General features: G+C 46.9%; 1 protein-coding gene across 2 annotated transcripts in view; it reads left to right on the forward strand.

The window, feature by feature from the left end:
• Positions 1-20,666, forward strand: part of LOC144486841 (E3 ubiquitin-protein ligase SIAH1-like) — a 30,639-nt gene extending 9,973 nt beyond the window's left edge. For both annotated transcript variants that reach the window (XM_078204865.1, XM_078204869.1), the window contains one exon: positions 19,930-20,666. In XM_078204865.1, the coding sequence (XP_078060991.1) occupies positions 19,930-20,487 (558 nt within the window). In that variant the 3' untranslated portion in view covers positions 20,488-20,666. The remainder of the gene's footprint in view (positions 1-19,929) is intronic.
• Positions 20,667-25,140: the final 4,474 nt, after the last annotated feature.

Raw genomic sequence — 25,140 nt, forward strand, 5'->3', positions numbered from 1 at the left:
GCACCACAAACACCCACCTGTAACGAATGACTGCCTCACTGCTGACATGTAGCAAGTGGCTACCTACCCACCTGATACCAGCGACCAGCCACTCCTTAGCTACCCCACGCTGCTGGCGTCAGCCCCGGTACAGCTGGTGGCACTCTTGCCTCAGAGTCAGAAGGTGTGGGCTCAAGTTCCTCATTTATTTATTAGTGTTTCGAGCAGGCTTACGTTAACACTGCGATGAAGTTTCTGTGAAAATCCCCTAGTCGCCACACTCCGGCGCTTGTTCGGGTAAACCGAGGGAGAATTTAGCATGGCCAATGAACCTAATCACGTCTTTTGGCCTGTGTGGGGAAACCGGAGCACCCGGAGGAAACCCACGCAGACACTGGGTGGATGTGCAGATTCCGCACAGACGGTGACCCAAGCCGGGAATCAAACCTGGCTCCCTGGCACTCTGAGGCAGCAGTGCTGACCACTGTGCCAACCCAGAGGCTTCTCAAACTCACTGCTGACACCTAAGGCCATTCAAGGTCTGTCCCCAGTCTGTGTGCTGTTGTTAGGTGACTGTAGCTTTGGGGTGCTGTGGTTTGCCTCAGTGTCCCGTGAACACAGTGGGGAAAAATGTAACCTGGGTTATTGTGGTTCAATTGCTGCGCTCCAGCCTGCAAACACCTCCCAGTCTCCTCTGCCCCCAGCCCCCCCCCCCCCCCCCCCCAAATGTTTGGACACCAAGTGAGGGCAGGGTAACGCTTAATTGTTGAATAAATGAGCAACTGGCTGTTGATTCACAAGCGTGGGATAGGCGCTTGGACAAGTGAACAAAATACTGCTGGAAATGTGGAATGAAAACAGAAAATGCTGGAGAGATTAGCAGGTCCGGAACGTCAGCGGACATAGAAACGGCATTAATGTTTGGAGTCCAATGTGACACTGCTATGTTCCGAGGAAGAGACATATTGGACTCAATGTTAACTCTGTTTCTCTGCAGATACTGCCGAGCTTTTCCAACACTTCTCCATTTTGACTATAATGATCACTTGTGTTTTGGTATTGTTAACTTCCATAAGAGAGTTTTTTTTAAAAAGTTAAATCTTAGTCTGATCATTGCAGTGGCTTTTATAAACTGGGTAGAAATATTGATGTGTAGAAGCTGTGGCCAAAATAGCAACAAAATTGAAGTCCTTTTTAAGGAGATTTTTTTTTCAGCAAGTACATTTTCACAATACGTTCATGTAATGAGTTGGCTTGTGGGTCTGCTGGTGATTTTCTTGTCAAGAACTTTGCCCTGTTTATTACAGGAGTGATACCAGAAGAGTTTCCCTTCCTCCTTTTAACTGGGCAGCACAGTGGTTAGCACTGCTGCCCCACAGCACCAGGGGCCTGGGTTCGATTCCCGGCTTGGGTCACTGTCTGTGCGGAGTCTCCACGTGGCTGCGTGGGTTTCCTCCGGGTGCTCCGGTCTCCTCCCACAGTCCGAAAGATGTGCGGGTTCAGTGGATTGGCCATGCTAAATGAGAGGAGATGTATCCAAAAGTTCACCCACTGATTTTATTGGTGATGTGGAGATGGGGGATGCACAAGAGGCCAGAACTGGAGGAACATGCAGTTTTTGGAGGGTGGTCAGGCTGTCTGAGGTCTCACACACAGGCATAGATGAGCTCGTGCAGAGATTTGAACACTGGGGAAGAGAATTTTAAATTTGAGGTGATGGGAAACTGGAAGTCAATTTGGATCAGCAAACACGGGTGGATAACGACACTGATCTTCAGTACTACAAGTGGAAGAGGGAGGTGATGGCCTAGTGGTATTATCGTTAGTCTATTAATCCAGAAACTCGGCTAATATCCTGGTGACCCGGGTTCGAATCCCGCCACGGCAGGTGATGGAATTTGAATTCAAAAAGAAAATCTGTAATTAATCTACTGATGGCCATAAAACCATTGTCGATTGTTGAAAAAACCCATCTGGTTCGCTAATGTCCTTTAGGGAAGGAAATCTGCTGTCCTTGCCTGGCCTGGCCTACATGTGACTCCAGAGCCACAGCAATGTGGTTGACTCTCAACTGCCCTTGGTCAATTAGGGATGGGCAATAAATGCTGGCCCAACCAGCGATGCCCATGGCCCACAAATGAATTTTTAAAAATAGTCAGGATCCATTGGCTTCACTGGGTCCAGTACTCTTTGATACTTAATGTGCGGTGCACTAAATTGGTCAATACTTCCGATAAGGATAAAAAACATTGGGATGGGAAGGCAGAGTAAGATTGCCTGCGCGACACTTTGATAGAGCGATGATACTCTGGATTTGATTTGATTTATTATTGTCACATGTCTTCACATACAGTGAAAAGTATTGTTTCTTGTGCGCTATACAGACAAAGCATACCATTCATAGAGAAGGAAAGGAGAGAGTGCAGAATGTAGTGTTACAGTCATAGCTAGGGTGTAGAGAAAGATCAACTTAATGCATTGTTAGAGAGTTTAAAAGAGTTAGAATGAAGTTTTAGAAGCATAAAACGAGAGTAAAAGATAGAATTAGAAGGTATGCTGGGCACAGCTTGCAAGAAGTCGCCTCGCTCTGGCGCCATCTTGGAAATGAGGTAGTGAAATGAGGAGCGAAGACAGCAGAGCACTGATGCAGTTACCATAGTTACCACACCGATCACAACCTGAGGTTGTCGACCTAGAGTCAACCTGCCGTCATTTACCAAGAGTAAGGTTGTAACCACATGTCCCCTGGGTACTAACTATCTCCAGTGATTTATATTGCCTCACCTTTAGTAGCAGGCCCCAAAACAACAATTTAAACAAAAGCTGTTGGCTGAGGACTGAAAGTGTGTGAATAATTGTATCTTTATTTAACTTAACTCAACCTTTTTCCTTGAGGCTTATGCTTGTTTTTGTGAGTTTTATGTTGAGAAGGTAACGTTTTTTGTTTAAATGCTTTTATTTTGGTGGGTGATGGATTTTTTTTTGCTGATTTTTATCCCTTATTTTTTAAAAGATCCTTAATTATCAAGCGCTGAAGTATCGTGCGCACAATCCTGAGGGCACACTATTGATGTAACCTGTTCAGCAAAACCGGCTGGATGGTACCTGATGTGACTACGAGTGACTAAAGCTGTGTACAACAGTGATGGGGGAGAGTGTTCAACATAAACAGCACCAAAACATGGGTGCTCATCTCTAAACCTCCCATGTTCCCTGAGCACGGTGCACTTCTGTATTATACAATGAACTATAGAACCCCTACGGTGCAGAAGGAGGCCAGGATATACTGGCACTGGAGGGGTTGCAGAGAAGATTCACTAGGTTGATTACGAAGTTGAGAGGGTTGGCTTATGAGGAGATTTTGAGACTATCTTCATTGGAATTCAGAAGAATGAGGAGAGATCTTGTGGAAACATATTATGAAGGGAATAGATAAGATAGAAGCAGGGAGGTTGTTTCCACTGAGGGCATGGCCTCAAAATAAAGGGAAGCACATTTAGGACTAAGTTGAGGAGGAACATTTTCACCCAAAGGGTTGTGAACCTGTGGAATTCCTTGCCCATTTGAGGCTACCTTGTTGAATGTTTTTAAGGTAAGGATAGATAGATTTTTGATCAGTAAAGGAATTAAGGGTTATGGTGAACGAGCGGGTAAGTGGAGCTGAGTCCACAAAAAGATTAGCCATGATCTTATTGAATGGTGGAGCAGGCTCGAGGTCCCAGATGGCCTACTCCTGCTCCTAGTTCTTATGCTCTTATATATTTGGCCCATCGAGTCTGCACCAACCTTCCGAAGGAGCGTCTTACCCCACTTTGGAAAGAGTAACAAGACAAGGGAGTCCTTGATGAATTGCAAGACACTAGGGAGCTCGGAGGAATGGAGGGATCTTGGGTGCTTGCCCACAGATCCCTGAATGCTGCAGGACAGGTTAATAGGGTAGTTGAGAAGACATATGGGAGACTTGCCGTTATCAGTTGTGGTAAGAACAGGGAAGTTATGTTGGAGCTGTACAAAACTTTGGTTAGGCTACAGCTAGAGCACCGTGTGCAGTTCTGGTTGCGACATTATAGGAAGGATGTGATTGCACTGGAAGGAATGCAGAGGAGATTCACTCGGATGCTGCCTGAGATGGGGCATTTGAGTTGTGAAGAGAGGCTGGATAGACTTTGGTTGTTTTCTTTTTAGATGTGGAGATGCCGGCGTTGGACTGGGGTGAACACAGTAAGAAGTCTCACAACACCAGGTTAAAGTCCAACAGGTTTATTTGGTAGCAAATACCATAAGCTTTCGGAGCGCTGCTCCTTCGTCAGATGGACTGGAAATGTGCTCTCAAACAGTGCACAGAGACACAAAATCAAGTTACAGAATACTAATTAGAATGCGAATCCCTAAAACCAGCCAGGTCTTAGAGGTACAGACAATGTGGGTGGAGGGAGCATTAAACACAGGTTAAAGAGATGTGTATTGTCTCCAGACAGGACAGCCCACAAGTCCAGGAGGCAAGCTGTGGGGGTTACTGATAGTGTGACATAAATCCAACATCCCGGTTTAGGCCGTCCTCATGTGTGCGGAACTTGACTATCAGTTTCTGCTCAGCGACTCTGCGCTGTCGTGTGTCGTGAAGGCCGCCTTGGAGAACGCTTACCTGAAGATCCAAGGCTGAATGCCCGTGACTGCTGAAGTGTTCCCCCACAGGAAGAGAACAGTCTTGCCTGGTGATTGTCGAGCGGTGTTCATTCATCTGTTGTCATAGCGTCTGCATGGTTTCCCCAATGTACCATGCCTACGACAACGGATGAATGAACACCGCTCGACAATCACCAGGCAAGACTGTTCTCTTCCTGTGGGGGAGCACTTCAGCAGTCATGGGCATTCAGCCTTGGATCTTCAGGTAAGCGTTCTCCAAGGCGGCCTTCACGACACACGACAGCGCAGAGTCGCTGAGCAGAAACTGATAGTCAAGTTCTGCACACATGAGGACGGCCTAAACCGGGATGTTGGATTTATGTCACACTATCAGTAACCCCCACAGCTTGCCTCCTGGACTTGCAGAATCTCACAAGCTGTTCTGTCTGGAGACAATACACATCTCTTTAACCTGTGTTTAATGTTCCCTCCACCCACATTGTCTGTACCTTTAAGACCTGGCTGGTTTTAGGGATTCGCATTCTAATTAGTATTCTGTAACTTGATTTTGTGTCTCTGTGCACTGTTTGAGAGCACATTTCCAGTCCATCTGACGAAGGAGCAGCGCTCCGAAAGCTTATGGTATTTGCTACCAAATAAACCTGTTGGACTTTAACCTGGTGTTGTGAGACTTCTTACTGTGTTTTCCTTAGAGCAGAGAAGACTGAGAGGGGACATGATTGAGGTGTGAATCATAGAATCCCTACAGTACAGAAGGAGGCCATTTGGCCCATCGAGTCTGCACTGACAACAATCCCACCCAGGCCTTATCACCGAAACCCCACATATTTACCTGCTAATCCCTCTAACCTACACATCCCAGGACACTAAGGGGCAATTTAGCATGGCCAATCAACCTAACCCGCACATCTTTGGACAGTGGGAGGAAACCGGAGCACCCGGAGGAAACCCACGCAGACGCAAGGAGAACATGCAGACTCCACACAGACAGTGACCCAAGCCGGGAATCAAATCCGGGTCCCTGGAGCTGAGAGGCATCAGTGCTAACCACTGTGCCACCGTGCCGCCCAAGGTTACAGAGATATGGATAGGAGGCAGCTATTCCCCTTAGTTGAAGGGTCAATAACGAAGGGGCATAATTTTTAAGAGGAGGGACAGGAGGTTTAGAGGGGACCCAAGGGAGAAATGTTTTCCCCTGTCGGGTGGTGGGAGTCTGGAATGCACTGCCTGGGAGGATAGTAGAGGTGGGAAACCTCACAACCTTTAAAAAGTATGTGGACGAGCATTTGAAATGTTATAACATTCGAGGCTATGGCCTAAGTGCTGGAAAGTGTGTTGAGTGTAGTTTAGTCAGTGCAGACTCAATAGACCAGAGGTACACTTCTGTACAGCATGACTCTTTGACTATCTTCCCAAATCATTATCTGCAGCATGCATCAATCAATGCAGGCCCACGCTAAAATATTTTTAAACTGTGGCTGTGGGAGTGTGACTGCTGTGACAGAACAGACTTAATTTGGCGCATACATGTGCCTTCTGTACTGTACTCCGACATTGTATAGAAGCAAGTCCACCTTTAATCATTTTAAGAGATCACTTGTGTCAACTGTGACCTGGAATGCACTGTCTGTGTGTGTGTGTGTGTGGTGGAGGCAGATTCAATGGAGGCTTTCAACAGAGAATTGGACAATTATCCATGAAGAGAAGATGCTCAGGGTTGCGAGGAAATGGCTGGGGGCAGTGCGACTAGTTAAGTTGCAATTACAGAGAGCCAGCACGGGCCAATGAGCCAAATGGCCTACTTCTCATAGAAATCATAGAAACCCTACGGTGCAGAAGGAGGCCATTCGGCCCATCGAGTCTGCACCGACCACAATCCCACCCAGGCCCTACCCCCACATATTTACCCGCTAATCCCTCTAACCTACGCATCCCAGGACTCTTAAGGGGCAATTTTTAACCTGGCCAATCAACCTAACCCGCACATCTTTGGACTGTGGGAGGAAACCGGAGCACCCGGAGGAAACCCACGCAGACACGAGGAGAATGTGCAAACTCCACACAGACAGTGACCCGAGCCGGGAATCGAACCCGGGACCCTGGAGCTGTGAAGCAGCAGTGCTAACCACTGTGCTACCGTGCCGCCCTAACTCTGTAACTATGCCTTGATTCGATTTTCTAAACTTTGCCTGTTCAACACAGCGCCTGAAGAACTTGATCACCGATTGAATCCTAACTTCAGTCACCACCTTAGAAAGAGGAATGGTGGAAAATAACTCTTTAAAATAAAGTCAACCACTTCATGACAAGATTGCATCACTTTTTGCCCTGTCTTGATTTGCTTGATATTCCGTCAGTCTATCTCGAGGCCTACGGTATTTTAAAAACAGTTGCTCAATACAAAGGTCAGTGGAATGTTTTGATTGTTTCCAAAGCTTATAGAGCACGTCACGTTAACATAAACAATTAACGAACGTGACCTCCAAACTAAGCCTCTGTTAGATGATGAGTCAGAGGCCCAGACAAATGTGCCAGAGACATAAGTTCAGATTCCACCGTTGGTAGCTGAGGCGTTTAAATTCAATTAGCCAATAAATCTGGAATTTAAAAAATGGCATCAGTAATGGTGACCATGAGATTGTTGTAAACAGTGATCTCATTCACACTCGTCCTTCTTAGGCAAGGAAATCTGCCATCCTTGCGTGGTCTGGCCTACATGGAACTCCAGATCCACAGCAATGTGGTTGATTCTTAAAGTGAAATGAATTATCAAAATTGCTATGATGGACTGTACATAGAATCGTACAATGCAGAAGGAGGCCATTCAGCCCATCGAGTCTGCACCGACCACAATCCCACCCAGGCTCTAGCTAGTCCCCCCTGACGCTAAGAGGCAATTTAGCACAGCCAATCCACCGAACCCCCACATTTTTGGACTGTGGGAGGAAACTGGAGCACCCGGAGGAAACCCACGCAGACACGGGGAGAACGTGCAGGCACCACACAGATGGTGACCCAAGCCGGGAATCAAACCCGGGTCCCTGGCGCCGAGAGGCAACAGTGCTAACCACTGTGCCACCGTGCCGCCCTGCAGTAGTTCAAGCAGATGGCTCACCACCACCTTCTTGAGGGCAATTAGGCAAGGGCAGCAAATGTCGATCTTGCCACTGACGCCCACATCCTGTGACTGAATTTTTAAAGACTATCAATGGTTTATGTATATTATCAGCAGTTGCCTTTGAGTTTGAGATAGTTATTCAAATATAGTAAGTACGGTGCGGTTTTCAGTTGGGTCAGTTGTCCTGTTGGTGTTGCTAACCGTGAGTTGGAGATGGGTAGAGCTGTTGAGCCACTATTCGAAGGCCCAGAATCCATCAAGACCCCAACCCCCAGGTTGCAGCCTGTTCCTGCAACAGGCTGGAAATGTGATCACTGTGTTTTATAATGGGTTACTTTAGTAAACTGAGTGGCTGCGAAGGAGCACACACAGGCCAGAACAGCAAGGCAGGGCTTGAGAAGGCCTTGGTTGAACCAGTTGGATTTTTTACAACAATGTAGCAGCTTCTAAGGATGGACCACAAATCACCATGTTTATTGAATCAAGTCGTGCAATTTGCCTGTCTGAATATAACAAGTTGAACAAGTCCTAAAAATAGCCGGCAAATGGGGGCTTAGGAGTGGAGTGGCTCCAATTACAGCCTGACAAATATGATTCATCAGTTTCCATTATAAAGTGACGTAGGATTTTGTGTTGTGTTGCCAGGTTGATGGTAGGGTTTTTCTTTATACTAAAAGGAGTGCACAGCACACACAAGGCCAATATAGACCAGTGGATCTCCCATCAATTTGCCCTTGAAAGGTCGGGACAAAGTGAATTTTCCTCTAAGAATCAGTACAAAGATCATAGAATCCCTACAGTGCAGAAGGAGATCATTCAGCCCATCAAACCTGCACCGAACACAATCCCACCCAGGCCCTATTCCTGTAATCCCACATACTTACTCTGCTAATCCCCCTGACACTAGGGGCAATTTAGCATGGCCAATCAACCCGCACATCTTTGGACTGTGGGAGGAAACCAGAGCACCTGGAGGAAACTCATGCAGACACTGGGAGAACGTGCAAATTCCACACGGACATTGTCCCGAGGCTGGAAGTGAACCCGGGTCCCTGGTTCTGTGAGGCAGCAGTGCTAACCACTATGCCACCTTGCCGAACTGGAGCTTTGACGCTCTGTCTATTGGCCGCAGTCTGTAGGTGCAAGTGTGTATCAGAACGGTGGCGTCAGATAATGAGTGTGTTAGCTATGTAGCAAATTTAGTATCATCTGGTGAAAGACATGAGTCAGCGTCCAGTGCAATTTACCACACAACAACAAGCCACTTGTTCCCACTGGTACATGCCATTGTTTATCCTCCACTTTGGCCACCTGCCAGGCCTCTTCATCAAACCTCATCAACATAACCTTCTATTCACCTCTCCCCTGTGCATTTATCTAGCTTCCCCTTAAATGCATCTGTACTATTGACCTCGACGACTCCATAGGGTAGCAAACTCCACGTTGTAACCACTCTTTAAGCAATGAGTTGTCTCCTGAATTCCTTTGTTGGATTTATTAATGACTAACCCGTATTGATGGTCAGTCAGCTGTGACAACACTCTCGCCTGAGTCAACATGTTGTTGCTTCAAGTTCCGGTTCGGAGGCATGAAGGGGAAAAGAAACCTAGGCTGACACTCGAATGTGGTGCTGAGGCTGAGGGAGTGCTGCACTGTTGGAGATGCCAGCTTTTGGACATGATGTTAAACCTCTCAGAATCTGCTTCCCTCAGTTGGATGTAAAAGATTCCATGGCACTATTTTGAAAAGGAATAGTGCCCTAGTCAATATTTATCCCTCCATTAAAACACAACATCTGGTCATTATCCTAATCCTATCATTGGCCACCTCCTGCTCCTGTGTCCCTGCTATCATTGCATTGCTGTTGGTGAGAGCTTGCGCACAAATTGGCTGTGTCTGTACTCCAAATATAACTCAGTAACTATGTAGAGGTTTTGGGTTTCCTGCGTTTTTAATTTTTCTTTCATGGGACATGGGCGTCGCCGGCTGGGCCAGCATTTGTTGTCCAACCCTAATTGCCCTCGAATTGAAAGGCTCGCTAGGCCGTTTCAGAGGTGGTTAAGAGTCAACTGCATTGCTGTGGGTCTGGAGTCACACATCATTAGATGAGAATCATTGAATCCTTACAGTACAGAAGGAGGCCATTCGGCCCATCGAGTCTGCACTGACAACAATCCCATCCAGGTCCTATCCCCGTAACAGCACATATTTATCCTGCTAATCCCCCAACATTAAGGGAGGATTATCATTGGCCAATCAACATAATGTGGAGATGCCGGCGTTGGACTGGGGTAAACACAGTAAGAAGTTTAACAACACCAGGTTAAAGTCGAACAGGTTTATTTGGTAGCAAAAGCCACACAAGCTTTCGGAGCTCCAAGCCCCTTCTTCAGGTGAGTGGGAATTCTGTTCACAAACAGGGCATATAAAGACACAGACTCAATTTACATGAATAATGGTTGGAATGCGAATACTTACAGCTAATCAAGTCTTTAAGAAACAAACAACGTGAGTGGAGAGAGCATCAAGACAGGCTAAAAAGATGTGTATTGTCTCCAGACAAGACAGCCAGTGAAACTCTGCAGGTCCAGGTGCCTGGAGTGTGTTAAACTTCTTACTCAATCAACATAATCCACACATCTTTGGGCTGTGGGAGGAAACTGGAGCACCCGGAGGAAACCCACGCAGACACGGGGAGAATATGCAAACTCCACACAGACAGTGACCCGAGGTTGGAATTGAACCCGGGTCCCTGGCGCTGTGAGGCAGCAGTGCTAACCACTGTGCCATCATGCTGCCCTAATGCCTTTGCAAATGTCTTTAAAGTTGAGGTACATTTCCCTACATGGGCACATTTTAAAGCATTCGAAAATAGTTGTTTCAAAAATTACTAAGAAACTTCTACAAATATAACCAGCAAATGAACTGTATAGATTTTTTTCAATCCGATTCAGATGGGATCCATGGACACTATCTTCTGCATTCTTTGCAAGTGGGAAATGCTGTTGGGCATTGCCTTGTCAGGAAAGTAACAAGCCCAGAGTCCTACATCTTTGGGCTGTGGGAGGAAACCGGAGCACCCAGAGGAAACCCATGCAGACTCGGGGAGAACGTGCGAACTCCACACAGACAGTGACCCAAAGCCGGGAATCAAACCCGGGTCCCTGGCGCTGTGAGGTAGCAGTGCTAACCACTGTGCCACCGTGCCGTGTAGGCCAAGCCAAGTAAGGATGACAGATTTCCTTCCCTAAAGGACATGAGTGAACCAGATGGTTTCATGGTCACCAAGACTGAAACTAATTCTCAATTCCAGATTTTATTGGTTGAATTTAAATTTTACCAACTGCTGTGGTGGGATTTGGACCCATGTCTCCAAAGCCTTAGCCTTGGGGTTACTGGATTGCTATTTCAGTGACAGTACCACTCTGCAAGTACCATCTCTCTGGGCAAGGTGCTGCATAAATGCAAATTTTTTTCTTTGTTTAAACCTGTTGAATTTTGATTCCCCTGAAAGTGCAATTGTCTTTCTACATCAACCCTATTAACATTCTTTCATGAATTCTGTCGTATTATCTAAAATGGAGGCTGTAAAACATTTTTACTAGTCAAATTACATTCCCATGGATACTCTATTTGGTATTAAAACAGTTTACCAGAAAGTCATTTCTATTTGACCTGAGGTGAAGAACATATCAAACTGGGAGGCCGGGGAAGCTGGCTCATGAATAATGAAAGTTAATTTATCTACTGCACATGGATGAGGTGGCCCAGTGGCATATTGCAAAGAAAGACTTGCATTTCTATCATGATTTTCACGACCTTGGATGTCTCGAGGCGTTTTACACCCAGTGAAGCACTTGTCATCACTGTTATAATGTAAAAAATGTGGACAGCATGGTGGCACAGTGGTTAGCACTGCTGCCTCACAGCGCTAGGGACCGGGTTCAATTCCTGGCTTGGCTCACTGTGTGGAGTTTGCACGTTCTCCCCATGCCTGCCTGGGTTTCCTCCGGCTGCTCTGGTTTCCTCCCACAGTCCGATAGACGTGCTGGTATGGGGAGGCGAAGGCTTCGTGGTATTTTCGCTCGACCATTAATCCAAAAAATGGGGACCCGGATTCGAATCCTGCCACGGCATTCAGTGGAATTTGAATAAAATAAAAAATATCTGGAATTAAGAATCTACTGATGACCATGAAACTATTGTTGATTGTTGGAAAAACCCATCCGATTCACTAATGTCCTTTAGGGAAGGAAATCTGCCATCCTTACCTGGTCTGGCCTACATGTGACTACAGAGCCACAGCAATGTGGTTGACTCTCAACTGCCCTCCAAAAGCAACTAGGGAGGGGCAATAAATGCTGGCCATCCAATGATGCCCATGTCCCACCAATGACTAAGAAAAAAGGTGCATTGGCCATGCTAAATTCTCCCTCAGTGTGCCTGAACAGGCGCCAGAGTGTGGCCATGAAAGGATTTTCATGGTAACTTCATTGCTGTGTTAATGTAAACCTACTCGAAACGCTAATAAATAAATGAGGAACTTGAGCCCACACCTTCTGACTCTGAGGCAAGAGTGCCACCAGCTGTACCGGGCTGACCCCAGCAGCGTGGGGTAGCTAAGGAGTGGCTGGTCGCTGGTATCAGGTGGGTAGGTAGCCACTTGCCATATGTCAGTAGGGGGGCAGTCGTTCGATACAAGTAGGTGTTTGAGTTGTCAGTTAACTATCTGCTTTGTCAACAGTTGGAAAATTCTATATGCACTCCTGCAGCGGTGTGGTTTTACAGTCCTGGAAATGGTTGTGTCAGTGTGCAGCATTTACCCTCCCAGTCTGACTGGTTTATTGAGCTCAGCAGCTTCATATTGTGGCTAACGCCCACATAGCATCGCTCTTCACTGCCACGTGGGCTGTGTCCTGGCATTTCCAGTTCCCCTGCTGCTGTTTTGACATGTGACTCATTGTGAAGCGATAGACCTTCCATTTCCCCAGACACCAGACGCATTTCTCAGTAAAGTGACTTTTTTCAACGTGGGGTTTTTTTTTTGTTGTTGTTCGTGCAAGCTCACTTTCTCTGTCACATCCAGTACGTTACTAATACCTTGTATATCGAGCAGAATGAGTGATGGATTCGGGGCAGTCACATCAAATGTATCCTGAATTCCAACAGCTTGCATAATGCTGTCTCATTTTGCTGCGCTTAAGCCCTCATCCACCCATCAAAATGTACTCGGGGACAGGAGTAACCCACTTCAGGATTGCAGTGTAGTAAGGATAGTTGGAAGTTTTTTCACTCGCGCTCTCTCCTCGCGTTCCTCCACCCCTCCCATTCCACCCAGTGACGAAAGGGGATTTGAATCATTGGAATACTTTGTGTGCAACACCCCTTATTTCATGACTGGACTTCAAGCCTGCTATTACCCTTTGTGCTTAAATTACACTTCCGTGGAATTATATGCCTGGTTTAAAGTTTATTTATTAGCATCACAAGTAGGCTTATATCAACACTGCAATGAAGTTACTGTGAAAATTCCCTAGTCGCTCCGGCACCTGTTCAGGTACACTGAGGGAGAATTTAGCACAGCCAGTGCACCCAACCAGCACGTCTTTCGGACTGAAGGGGGAAACCAGAGCACCCAGAGGAAACCCATGCAGACACAGGGAGAACGTGCAATATCCACACAGACAGTGACCCAAGCCGGGAATTGAACCTGGATCCCTGGTGCTGTAAGGCATTAGTGACACTAATTATAATATTTATTAATTAAAGTTCATTTCGATTATTGTCATCAGCTGCCTGTTGAATTTTTTATATCTGTTCTTCCATGGGATGTGGGCATCGCTGGCAAGGCCAGCACTTATTGCCCATTCCTAAGTGCCCTTGAACTGAGTGGCTTGCTCGGCCATTTCAGAGGGCAGTTGAGAGTCAACGGCATTGCTGTGGCTCTGGAGTCACATGTAAGCCAGACCAGGTAAGGATGGCAGATTTCCTTCCCAGTGACATAGATGTGTGTTTAGGGCAATCAACAATGGTTTCATGGTCACCATTACGGAGACTAGTTGTGTTATCAGTTTGGCAGGGGTGTTTATCTATATTCAAACATACTCTTGCTTGTGCTGGGAAGTCCCCCTGTTACAATCTTGGAAATTCTGAGCGTGACTGTTTGGTGATTGACTAAGCTAAATTAAATGCTGCACCATGTTTAGGGGAAGTGATGGCCTAGTGGTATTAATCCAGAAACTAAGCTAATGTGATGGAGGATGAGGGGAGACTTAATAGAGGTGTATAAAATTATGAAAGGCATAGATAGGGTGAACGGTGGGAAGCTTTTCCCCAGGTCGGTGGTGACGTTCACGAGGGGTCATAGGTTCAAGGTGAAGGGGGGGAGGTTTAACACAGATATCAGGAAGACATATTTTACACAGAGGGTGGTGGGGGCCTGGAATGCGCTGCCAGGCAAGGTGGTGGAGGCGGACACACTGGGAACATTTAAGACTTATCTAGATAGCCATATGAACGGAGTGGGAATGGAGGGATACAAAAGAATGGTCTAGTTTGGACCAGGGAGCGGCACAGGCTTGGAGGGCCGAAGGGCCTGTTCCTGTGCTGTATTGTTCTTTGTTCTGGAGACCCAGGTTCAAATCCTGCCACGGCAAATGGTGAAATTTGAATTCAATAAAAAATATCTGGAATTAAGAATCTACAGATGACCATGAAACCATTGTCAATTGTCAGAAAAACCCATCTGGGTCACTAATGTCCTTAAGGGAAGGAAATCTGCCATCCTTACCTGATCTGGCCTACATGTGACTCCAGAGGCACAGCAATGTGGTTGACTCTCAATTGCCCTTTGGGCAATTAGGGATGGGAAATAAATGCTGGGCAGCCAGCGACACCCATGTCCCATGAAAAAGAAAAAACAAGTGCCTCTGGTCTGATTCTTGCTGAACATTGCATTTAGCCTTATAGTCTCCTAACCGGATCTAAGGCCCAAGGTGAATTGAATGCTATTGGTTGGTATGGCACATTGGGCACTGAGCGCAATGGGCCTGTACTTTCTGGAGTTCAGACAAATAAGAGGTGATCTCATTGGAAGATGAGATTCCGAGGGACTGGTGATTGGCGATTCTGGAACAAGGGGGCAGAATCTCAGAATACGGGGTCGGCCATTTTGGACAGAGATGAGAAATGCCTTCACTTGAGAACCTTTGGCACTTTCTACCCTCTTAAGGGCTGTGGGATGCTTTGTCTTTTGAGTATATTTAAGGTTGAGATCAGTAAGTTTTTGAACACTGAAGTAAATCAAAAGATATGGGGATGGGGCAGGAAAGTGGAGGTGAGATCAAAGATCGGTCAACATCTTATTGAATGGCGGAGCAGGTTTGAGGGTCCATTGGGCTGATTACAGCTCCTAGTTTCTGTAGAAAGGTCAATGTAGACTCGAAACATTAACTCTGTTTCTCTCCCCAGATATTGCCAGACCTGCTGTGTTTATCCAGCATTTTCTGTTCTAACCACGATTCATTTCTTTTATTCTCATCTTGTGGTTTATCAGAACAGAGTAAAATGTTTATTTATTTGTTTAAAAAAAAGTTTATTTATTAGTCTCATGTTAGGCTTACATTAACACTGCAATGAAGTTGCTGTGAAATTCCCTTAGTCACCACAGTCCGGCACCTGTCCGGGTCAATGCACTTCATCAGCAAGTCTTTCAGAATGTGGGAGGAAACCGGAGCACCCAGAGGAAACCCACGCAGTCACGGGGAGAACGTGCAACGTCCGCACAGACAGTGACCCAAGCCGGGAATCGAACCCGGGTCCCTGGCACTGTGAAGCAGCAGTGCTAACCATTGTGCCACCGTGCCGCCCAATTAGGAGATCATCATAGAATCATAGAAACCCTACAGTGCAGAAAGAGGCCATTTGGCCCATTGAGTCTGCATCGACCACAATCCCACCCAGGCCCTACCCCATATCCACCCACTAATCCCTCTAACCTACGCATCTCAGGACACTAAGGGGCAATTTTAGCATAGCCACTCAACCTAACCCGCACATCTTTGGACTGTGGGAGGAAACTGGAGCACCCAGAGGAAACCCACGCAGACATGAGAAGAATGTGCAAACTCCACACAGACAGTGACCCAAGCCGGGAATCGAACCCAGGTCCTGGAGCTGTGAAGCAGCAGTGCTCACCACTGTGCTACCGTGCCACCCAGATTTAATCAAGATGTTCAAATGATGCGTTTTAATAGAGTAAGGATAAATGTTTCCACTGACAGGAAGGTCGGTAACCAGGGGATACCGATTTCAGGTTGGCAAACGAACCAGATTGGAGGTGGGGAGAATGTTTTTCACACACTGACTTGTTACAGTATGGAAGATGCTGCCTAAAAGATGTGCAGGTTAGGTGGATTGGCCATGCTAAATTGCCTCTTAGTGTCAGGGGGTTTAGCAGGGTAAATACGTGGAGTTATGCAGATAGGGCCTGGGCGGGATTGTTTTTGGTGCAGGCTCGATGGGCTGAATGGCCTTCTCCTGCACTGGAGGGATTCTATGATAGAAGCATGATGGGAGCACGTTCGCTAACTTTTGAAAGACCATGCGTACTTCAAAAGGAAGAATCACAGGGCAATGGAGAAACAGAAGGGGCATGGGGACTAATTGGGTAGCACTTGCAAAAAGTTGGCACAGGCACACAGTTCTGAGCAGGTGCCACCCTTCTCTCCTTCTTCGACGCCAGTTGTCGTGTCCTCAGCTGAATCCCAGGCTAGCTCCCAAAGACTGAGATATCAAACTTGTGACTTCCCTGGTCTATGAGCCCCAGTGCCAACTGAGCAATGCCTTTTTCGAGGTTTTTCATGGGATCCAAGTGTCTCTGCTGAAACCGGCATTTATCACCCTGTCCTCATTGATCTTCACCAGCTAACGGTGAGCCAACTTCTTGAACCGCGGCAGCCCGTGTGGTGTCGGTGTGGTGTTATAGGAAGGGAGTTTTCAGATTTTTGACCAATGAAGATGAAAAAAAATGCTGACACAGTTCCAAGTCAGGATGCGGTGTGGCTTGGTGGGGAACTTGCAAGTGGTGTTTTTTCCCCATGCATCTGCTGCCCTTCTAGGCTGCAGATGTGTGGGTTTGGAATATGTTGTTGAAGGAGCCTTGGCAAGTTGCTCCAGTGCATCTTGTATCGGATACGGATTATTGTGTACCGATGGAGGGAGTGAATTTTTTTTAAGTGGTGGATGGGGTGCCAATCCTGGATGGTGTTGAGCTTTGTTGGAGTTGCACTCATCCAGGCAACTGGAGAGTATTCCATCACACTCCTGACTTGTGCCCTGTAGGTTGTAGACAGGCTTTGGGGAGACAGGAAGAAGGTTACTTGCCACAGAATTCCCAGCCTCTAATCTCTTACAGTCATATTTATTTGGCTGGTCCAGTTGAATGTATGGTCAATGGTAACTGCCAAAAGTTTTTTTTTGCATTTTTCCGTCATAATTTGATCCAGTAACATAAGTTAAAGAACATAATTAAAAGTGCTGTAATAAGTCTTCGGAGGCAGAAGTCCCTTCACTACCTTTATTTACAAACTCTAACAGCAGTACACAGAGTGCTCGCAGTCAGCAGTCTACCTCTGGGGGTGTCAGAGGAACTGACACTCCCAGTTAAGTACAAGGCAAAGACTCCCTGATTGGCCCATCAATTGGATCCTTAATTAGGGAGTTCATACTCCAATAGGCCAACCTCAATGGTCTGGTTGAATTCATTACAAGTGCTAGCCATAGTAACTTTATGCGTTATCCATAGAATCCCTACAGTGCAGAAGGAGGCCATTTGGCCCATCAGGTCTACACCGATTCTCTGACAGAGCATCTTACCCAGACTCATTACCCCAGCCTATTCCTGTAACCGCACACATTTACCATGGCTACGCCATCTAACCTAAACATTGGGGATACTAAGGTGCAATTTAGCATGGCCAGTCCAGCTAACCTGCATATCTTTGGACTGTGGGAGGAAACCGGAGCACCCGGAGGAAGCCGACGCAGACACGGGGATTCAGTAATATGATTCAACAGTTTGAATGAAGACTAGACTGCTGTATATTGCAATGCTTTGCCTGTGCTTTTACATGAAGCTACGTAGTCACCCTAAATGTCTTATGTAATGGGTGGCACGGTGGCACAGTTGGCACTGCTACCTCACAGCAACAGGGACCCGGGTTCAATTCTGGCCTCGGGCGATTGTCTGTGTGCAGTCTGCACATTCTCCATGCGTGGGTTTCCTCCAGGTGCTCCAGTTTCCTCTCTCAGTCCGAAGATGTGCGGGTTAGGTGAATTAACCATGCTAAATTGTCCCTTAGTGTCAGGAGATTAGCAGGGTAAATATGTAGGGTTATGGGGACAGGGTCTGGTGGGATTGTTGTTGGTGCAAGCTCGATGGGCTGAATCACTTCCTTCTGCACTGTAGAGATTCTATGATTCCATGTGCAAAGATTTCTTGGGGGTTGGGGGAGGGGGGAGCATCCAGTGGATGGTGGACAAGCAGGTTGATAATTGAGAGACAGTAGAGAAAGGTGTGGGTGAAGTAGAGTTGGTTGGAGATGGGATAATTACAGTTTTTCATCAGATGGTAGCCATTATTACTTAGTAAAAGAAATATTTGGTTCTTTTACAGAAGCTACAGTGAAATACATATTCAGATTATAACAATCCCAATGTGCGATTTTCCCACCAGACTAAGGTAACTGGACTTGAGCAGTCTGTAAACATGTGAAGCCAGTTTGCAAAATGCCTGTCTCTCAGATGGCTAGACTGAGCAAGAGTCCACATTGGAATGGTGTTTTGGATTTATCAATAAATTGACTTGCTAAGAAATTGTCAAGTACTGAATATGCGGTGACCTTTTACTGTGCTGTACTGTGAGAAAAAGGAGCTGCTGTTGCAAACCTCTCTCTTCTCTTCATTTTCTTCTCTTCCTTCTGTCTCTTCCCCAATACAGACCTGAACCCGGATTTAGCGTCCGTTTCCTCCTCCAGCAGCTAAATCCCGGTAGCCTCACTGTGGAGCTGAGGATCAGACTCCAAGGCTTTCTTAGCCGGTATGTCTGAGTGCCAGCCTACTCACCCAGAGTCAGAAGGTGATGGGTTCAAAGTCCGACTCCAGAAACTGGAGTATAAAATCCAGGGCTGAGGCTTCCAATGCAGTGCTGGAGGAGCCCTGCACTGTCAGAGGTACCACTTTTCAAATGAGACATTGAACCGAGGCCCCACCTACTCTCGAGGATGAGAATAAAAGCTCCCACTTCACTCCTCCAGACCATATTTATCCATCAGCCAGGATCACTGAAAGTGGATTTTCTAGTTATTAGCACCTTGCTATGTTTTGCAAATCTTTCAGCACACAATTACTTTTTTTCATTCATTTATAAGATGTGGGCGTTGTTGGCTGGGCCAGCATTTGATTCCCGTCTCTAGTTGCCCTCGAGAAGATGGTCGTGAGCTGTCTTCTTGGACTCGCTGCGATTCTAATATTTGCTGCTGCTTTTCTTAGTGATGACATTTCAAAAATATCATTGGCTGTAAAGTGGGTTCATGAAAGTGCTAGACAAATTCTTTCTTGAGCCCTGCTAGAACAGAATTCCTACAGTGCAGAAAAGTTACTTGGCCCATCGACAATCTCACCCAGGCCCTATCCTCTAAGCTCATGTATTTACCCTGCTAGTCCCCCTGACACTAAACGGTCAATTTAGCATGGACAATTCAGCTAACCCGCACATCTTTGGACTGTGGGAGGAAAGCGGAGCACCTGGAGGAAACCCACACGGATACGGGGAGAATGTGTAATCTCCACACAGACAGTGACCCAAGCCAGGAATCGAACCCAGGTCCCTGGCAGTGTGAAGCAGCAGTGCTAACCACTGTGCCGCCCCATAAGGGGAAGTTTCCTGTTATCAATGAAGTTCCTGTTCTCTTTTATAAAAATATAGGCAGATGCCATTTGAATTTCACCTCAAAACAAAGTCTTACTAACGTGGACAGTGGGTAACGTGCACTGGGCAGTTTTTTAACGTCCCCATTTGAACAATATCTGGTGGAACTGTGTTATTGAAATGGCAGAGCCAATGTTGAATGGAGAGTGTGAGGGTGTTGTTATTAAACATTTGCTGTTTTTCTATCCTCCTTTAGTATGCATCAACTGGATGTCTGCTGACCCTCCATCACACCGAGAAGCCAGACCACGAGGATGCCTGCGAGTACCGCCCATACTCCTGCCCCTGCCCGGGGGCCTCGTGCAAGTGGCAGGGCTCCCTGGAGCAGGTGATGTCGCACCTGGTGCACGTCCACAAGAGCATCACCACCCTCCAAGGGGAGGACATTGTCTTCCTGGCCACGGACATCAACCTGCCCGGGGCGGTGGACTGGGTCATGATGCAGTCCTGCTTCGGGCGGCACTTCATGCTGGTGTTGGAGAAGCAGGAGAAGTACGAGGGCCACCAGCAGTTCTTCGCCATCGTGCTGCTGATTGGCGCCCGCAAGCAGGCGGAGAACTTTGCATACCGGCTGGAGCTGAACGGCAACCGCCGCCGCCTGACGTGGGAGGCCACGCCGCGCTCCATTCACGACGGTGTAGCCACGGCCATTATGAACAGCGACTGCTTGGTCTTTGACGCGGCCATCGCCCACCTCTTTGCGGACAATGGCAACCTGGGAATTAACGTGACCATTTCGACTTGCTGTTCATGATATTTATGCGGCGGCAGTGCTTGGGATTGCCAATGTTGTGATGACTTGTTGCTTATTTTATTTTTCTGTCTGTCTTCTCTAGATTAGACACGGGATCATTGTGAAGCTTTACTGACTGTGCCAATTTATTTAAATTATGTTACCATCATAGCTTTTTTTAAATAAATATATATTTCAGAGCGGTTGCAATACTTAACTTTATTTTCCCAACATGTTTCTAGTGTTCACTGATGTTGAATCATAATCATAGGATCCCAACAGTGGAGAAGGAGGCCATTCGGCCCTTTGAGTCTGCACCGACCACAATCCCACCCAGGTCCTATCCCCATAACTCCATGCATTTACCCTAGCTAGTCCCCCTGACACTGAGGGGCAATTTAGCATGGCCAACCCACCTAACCCGCACATCTGGGGTGGCACGGTAGCACAGTGGTTAGCACTGCTGCTTCACAGCTCCAGCGACCTGGGTTCGATTCCCGGCTTGGGTCACTGTCTGTGTGGAGTTTGCACATTCTCCTCGTGTTTGCGTGGGTTTCCTCCGGGTGCTCCGGTTTCCTCCCACAGTCCAAAAATGTGCGGGTTAGGTTGATTGGCCATGCTAAAAATTGCCCCTTAGTGTCCTGAAATGTGTAGGTTAGAGGGATTAGTGGGTAAACATGTAGGGATATGGGGGTAGGGCCTGGGTGGGATTGTGGTCGGTGCAGACTCGATGGGCCGAATGGCCTCCCTCTGTACTGTAGGGTTTCTATGTATTTCTATGTATCTTTGCACTGTGGGAGGAAACCGGAGCACCCGGAGGAAACCCACGCAGACAAGGGGAGAATGTGCAAACTCCACACAGACAGTGACCCGAGGCCGGAATTGAACCCGGGTCCCTGGTGCTGAGAGGCAGCAGTGCTAACCACTGTGCCACCGTGCTGCCCCTAAAATCAATGTCAGGAGTGGGAATGTTGTCCATAACCTGGTGCTCAGCTTTGACAAAGGGTCATCTGGACTCGAAACGTCAGCTCTTTTCTCTCCTTACAGATGCTGCCAGATCTGCTGAGATTTTCCAGCGTTTTCTCTTGGTTTCGGATCCCAGCATCTGCTGTAATTTGCTTTTATATTATTTTGTTCATAACCTGCCTTTAAATGACGCCTATTGAACTCAGATATTTTCTTTTTTCACTTCCTTTGCTGTTTTATTCATTTGTGGGACATGGGCATCACTGGCTGGCCAGCATTTATTGCCCATCCCCAGTTGCCCGAGGACAGTTGAGAGTCAACCACATTGCTGTGGCTCTGGAAGTCACATGTAGGCCAGACCCGATAAGGACGGCAGAATTCCTTCCCTAAAGGACATTAGTGAACCAGATGGGTTTTTCCGACAATGGTTTCATGGTTATTTCCAGATACTGTTTTATTGAATTCAAATTCGACCATCTGCTGTGGCGGGATTCGAACATGGGTCCCCAGAACATTAGCTGAGTTTCTAGATTAATAGTCTAGTGATAATACCACTAGGCCATCGCCTGGCCTAATGTTGCTGGGAACAGAGTGGCCATTGAAGCCTCTTCAACCAGCTCCACCATTCTGTTAGCTTGTGGCAGATCTGTGGTGGTATGATAGAGTTCCCGTGGGGGAGTCCAAGTTGCCATGGCAACAAGCACTTTTGCATGCATGTTGCAAATCTATGGATCATGGTGATCGAGGCTCCAGTGTTCTTTCCATCATCATGGCTGACCAGGCATCTCTCCCACTCTCTCTGCCTGTCATTGGCGTGGGTTGGAAGGAGCTTGCAGGCTGATAGATCAGCTTGTTTGACCACATTATGAACGCAGCTTCCTTGACCATTGAAAGAGAAAGATTGAGAGAGAGAAAGAAAATCCTGGAGTGGGACTCGAACCCAGAGCTTCTGGCTCAGAGGCAGGGACACAACCCACTGCACCACAGCATCTCCTTGGCTGATTTGTACCTCAACGCTATTTCCCTCTCCATGTCCCTTGACATCCTTACTTGAACCAAGAAAATCACTAGCACCTTGAATTTATATAGCGCCTTTAGAACATAGAACAGTACAGCACAGAACAGGCCCTTCGGCCCACGATGTTGTGCCGAGCTTTATCTGAAACCAAGATCAAGCTATCCCACTCCCTATCATCCTGGTGTGCTCCATGTGCCTATCCAATAACCGCTTAAATGTTCCCAAAGTGTCTGACTCCACTATCACTGCAGGCAGTCCATTCCACACCCCAACCACTCTCTGCTTAAAGAACCTACCTCTGATATCCTTCCTATATCTCCCACCACGAACCCTATAGTTATGCCCCCTTGTAATAGCTCCATCCACACGAGGAAATAGTCTTTGAACATTCACTCTATCCCCTTCATCATTTTATAAACCTCTTAAGTCTCCCCTCAGCCTCCTCCGCTCCAGAGAGAACAGCCCTAGCTCCCTCAACTTTTCTTCATAAGACCTACCCTCCAAACCAGGCAGCATCCTGGTAAATCTCCTCTGCACTCTTTCCAGCGCTTCCACATCCTTCTTATAGTGAGGTGACCAGAACTGCTCACAATATTCCAAATGTGGTCTCACCAAGGTCCTGTACAGTTGCAGCATAACCCCACAGCTCTTAAACTCCAACCCCCTGTTAATAAAAGCTAACACACTATAGGCCTTCTTCACAGCTCTATCCACTTGAGTGGCAACCTTTAGAGATCTGTGGATATGGACCCCAAGATCTCTCAGTTCCTCCACAGTCTTCAGAACCCTACCTTTGACCCTGTAATCCACATTTAAATTGGTCCTACCAAAATGAATCACCTCACAAAGTAAAAATGTCCCAACGGCTCTCCGTAGGAGAGTCTTACACTGAACTATGCAGAGATTCAAAATCAATCTAGATTGTTAAAACTGATAGGATTTTAAGGAGTGACTTAAACTGCTTTTTAAAAAACCTGATTTTTAAAAAGCAGGACATCTAAAGTGGTAATCACTGGATTACTACCGGTGCCATGTGCTAGCGAGTATAGAAATAGGAAAATAGGGCAGATGACTGCGTGGCTCAAGAGTTGGTGCAGGAGGGAGGGTTTTAGATTCCTGGATCACTGGGACAGTTTCTGGGGAAGGTGGGACATGTACAAGCAGGACAGTCTGCATCTGAATCACTGGGGCTAATATCCGCGCATGTAACATAACATAGAAACCCTACAGTGCAGAAGGAGGCCATTCGGCCCATCGAGTCTGCACCGACCACAATCCCACCCAGGCCCTACCCCCACATATTTTACCCGCTAATCCCTCTAACCTACGCATCCCAGGACTCTAAGGGACAATTTTTAACCTGGCCAATCAACCTAACCCGCACATCTTTGAACTGTGGGAGGAAACCGGAGCACCCGGAGGAAACCCACGCAAACACGAGGAGAATGTGCAAACTCCACACAGACAGTGACCCGAGCCGGGAATCGAACCCGGGACCCTGGAGCTGTGAAGCAGCAGTGCTAACCACTGTGCTACCGTGCCGCCCATGTAGGTTTGCTGGTGCTGATGAGAGGAGTTTAAACTAGTTTGGCAGGGGGAGAGGACATAACAGTGTAATAGAGATGCATCATACTATAGTAAAGGAAGCAAGTCAGTGAGTTCAGCTATGTTGAGTGTCAAGGCAAGGTTGGATGGTCTTTAATGCCAGGAGTGTAATAGGTAAGACTGATGAATGAAGAGCGTGGATTGACACCTGGAAGTGTGATATTGTTGCCATCACAGAGACATGGTTGCAGGAAGTGCAGGACTGGCAACTCAACATTTTGGGGATAGGATCTTTAGGCGAGACAGATGAGGGTGTGAAAAGGGGAGGTGATGTTGCACTATTAATTAAGGAGTCGATTACTACAATAAGGAGAGATGATATCTTGGAAGGGTCTTCAAATGAAGCCTTGTGGGTTGAGTCATAGAGTCCTAGAACTTGGGAATATAAAGGGAATAGCCACAATACTGGGAGTGTATTATAGATTCCCAAAGGGTCAGCAGGAAATAGAGGAGCAGGTGTGTAGATAATTCATTGAGGTGTGTAAGAATAATCAGGTAATTATACTAGGAGATTTCAACTTCCCCAACATTAATTGAGATAGTGAGAAGTCTCACAATACCAGGTTAAAGTCCAACAGGTTTATTTGGAATCATGAGCTTTCAGAGCACTGCTCCTTCATCAGGTGAGTCACCTGAAGGAGCAGCGCTCCGAAAGCTCGTGCTACGAAATAAACCTGTTGGACTTTAACCTGGTATTGTGAGACTTCCTACTGTGCCCACCCCAGTCCAACGCCAGCATCTCCTCATCTTAATTCGGATAGTCATGTCTCAATATGTGGAAGGCCCAACAAGGGATGGTGCAGTGTTGAATCTGGTTCTGGGAATGAAACCGGACAAGGGTTCAATGTGGCAGTGGGGGAGCATTTTAATGATAGCAATCACAACACGGTATGGTTCAAATTTGTTCCGGACAAGGAAAAAGTTGGCCTGCAAAAGATGGTTTTGGATGGGGGGGTTGGAGAGAGGCAGATTTTATTAACGTAATGCAGGATTTGGCCAAAGTTGATTGGGAACAGCTCCTTATGGGAAAATCTGCAGTGGGGGATATTCACAAAGGAAATGGGGAGAGTAGTGGTCCAACATGC

The sequence above is a fragment of the Mustelus asterias genome, chromosome 3, assembly GCF_964213995.1.
Source record: "Mustelus asterias chromosome 3, sMusAst1.hap1.1, whole genome shotgun sequence".
Lineage (NCBI taxonomy): Eukaryota > Metazoa > Chordata > Chondrichthyes > Carcharhiniformes > Triakidae > Mustelus > Mustelus asterias.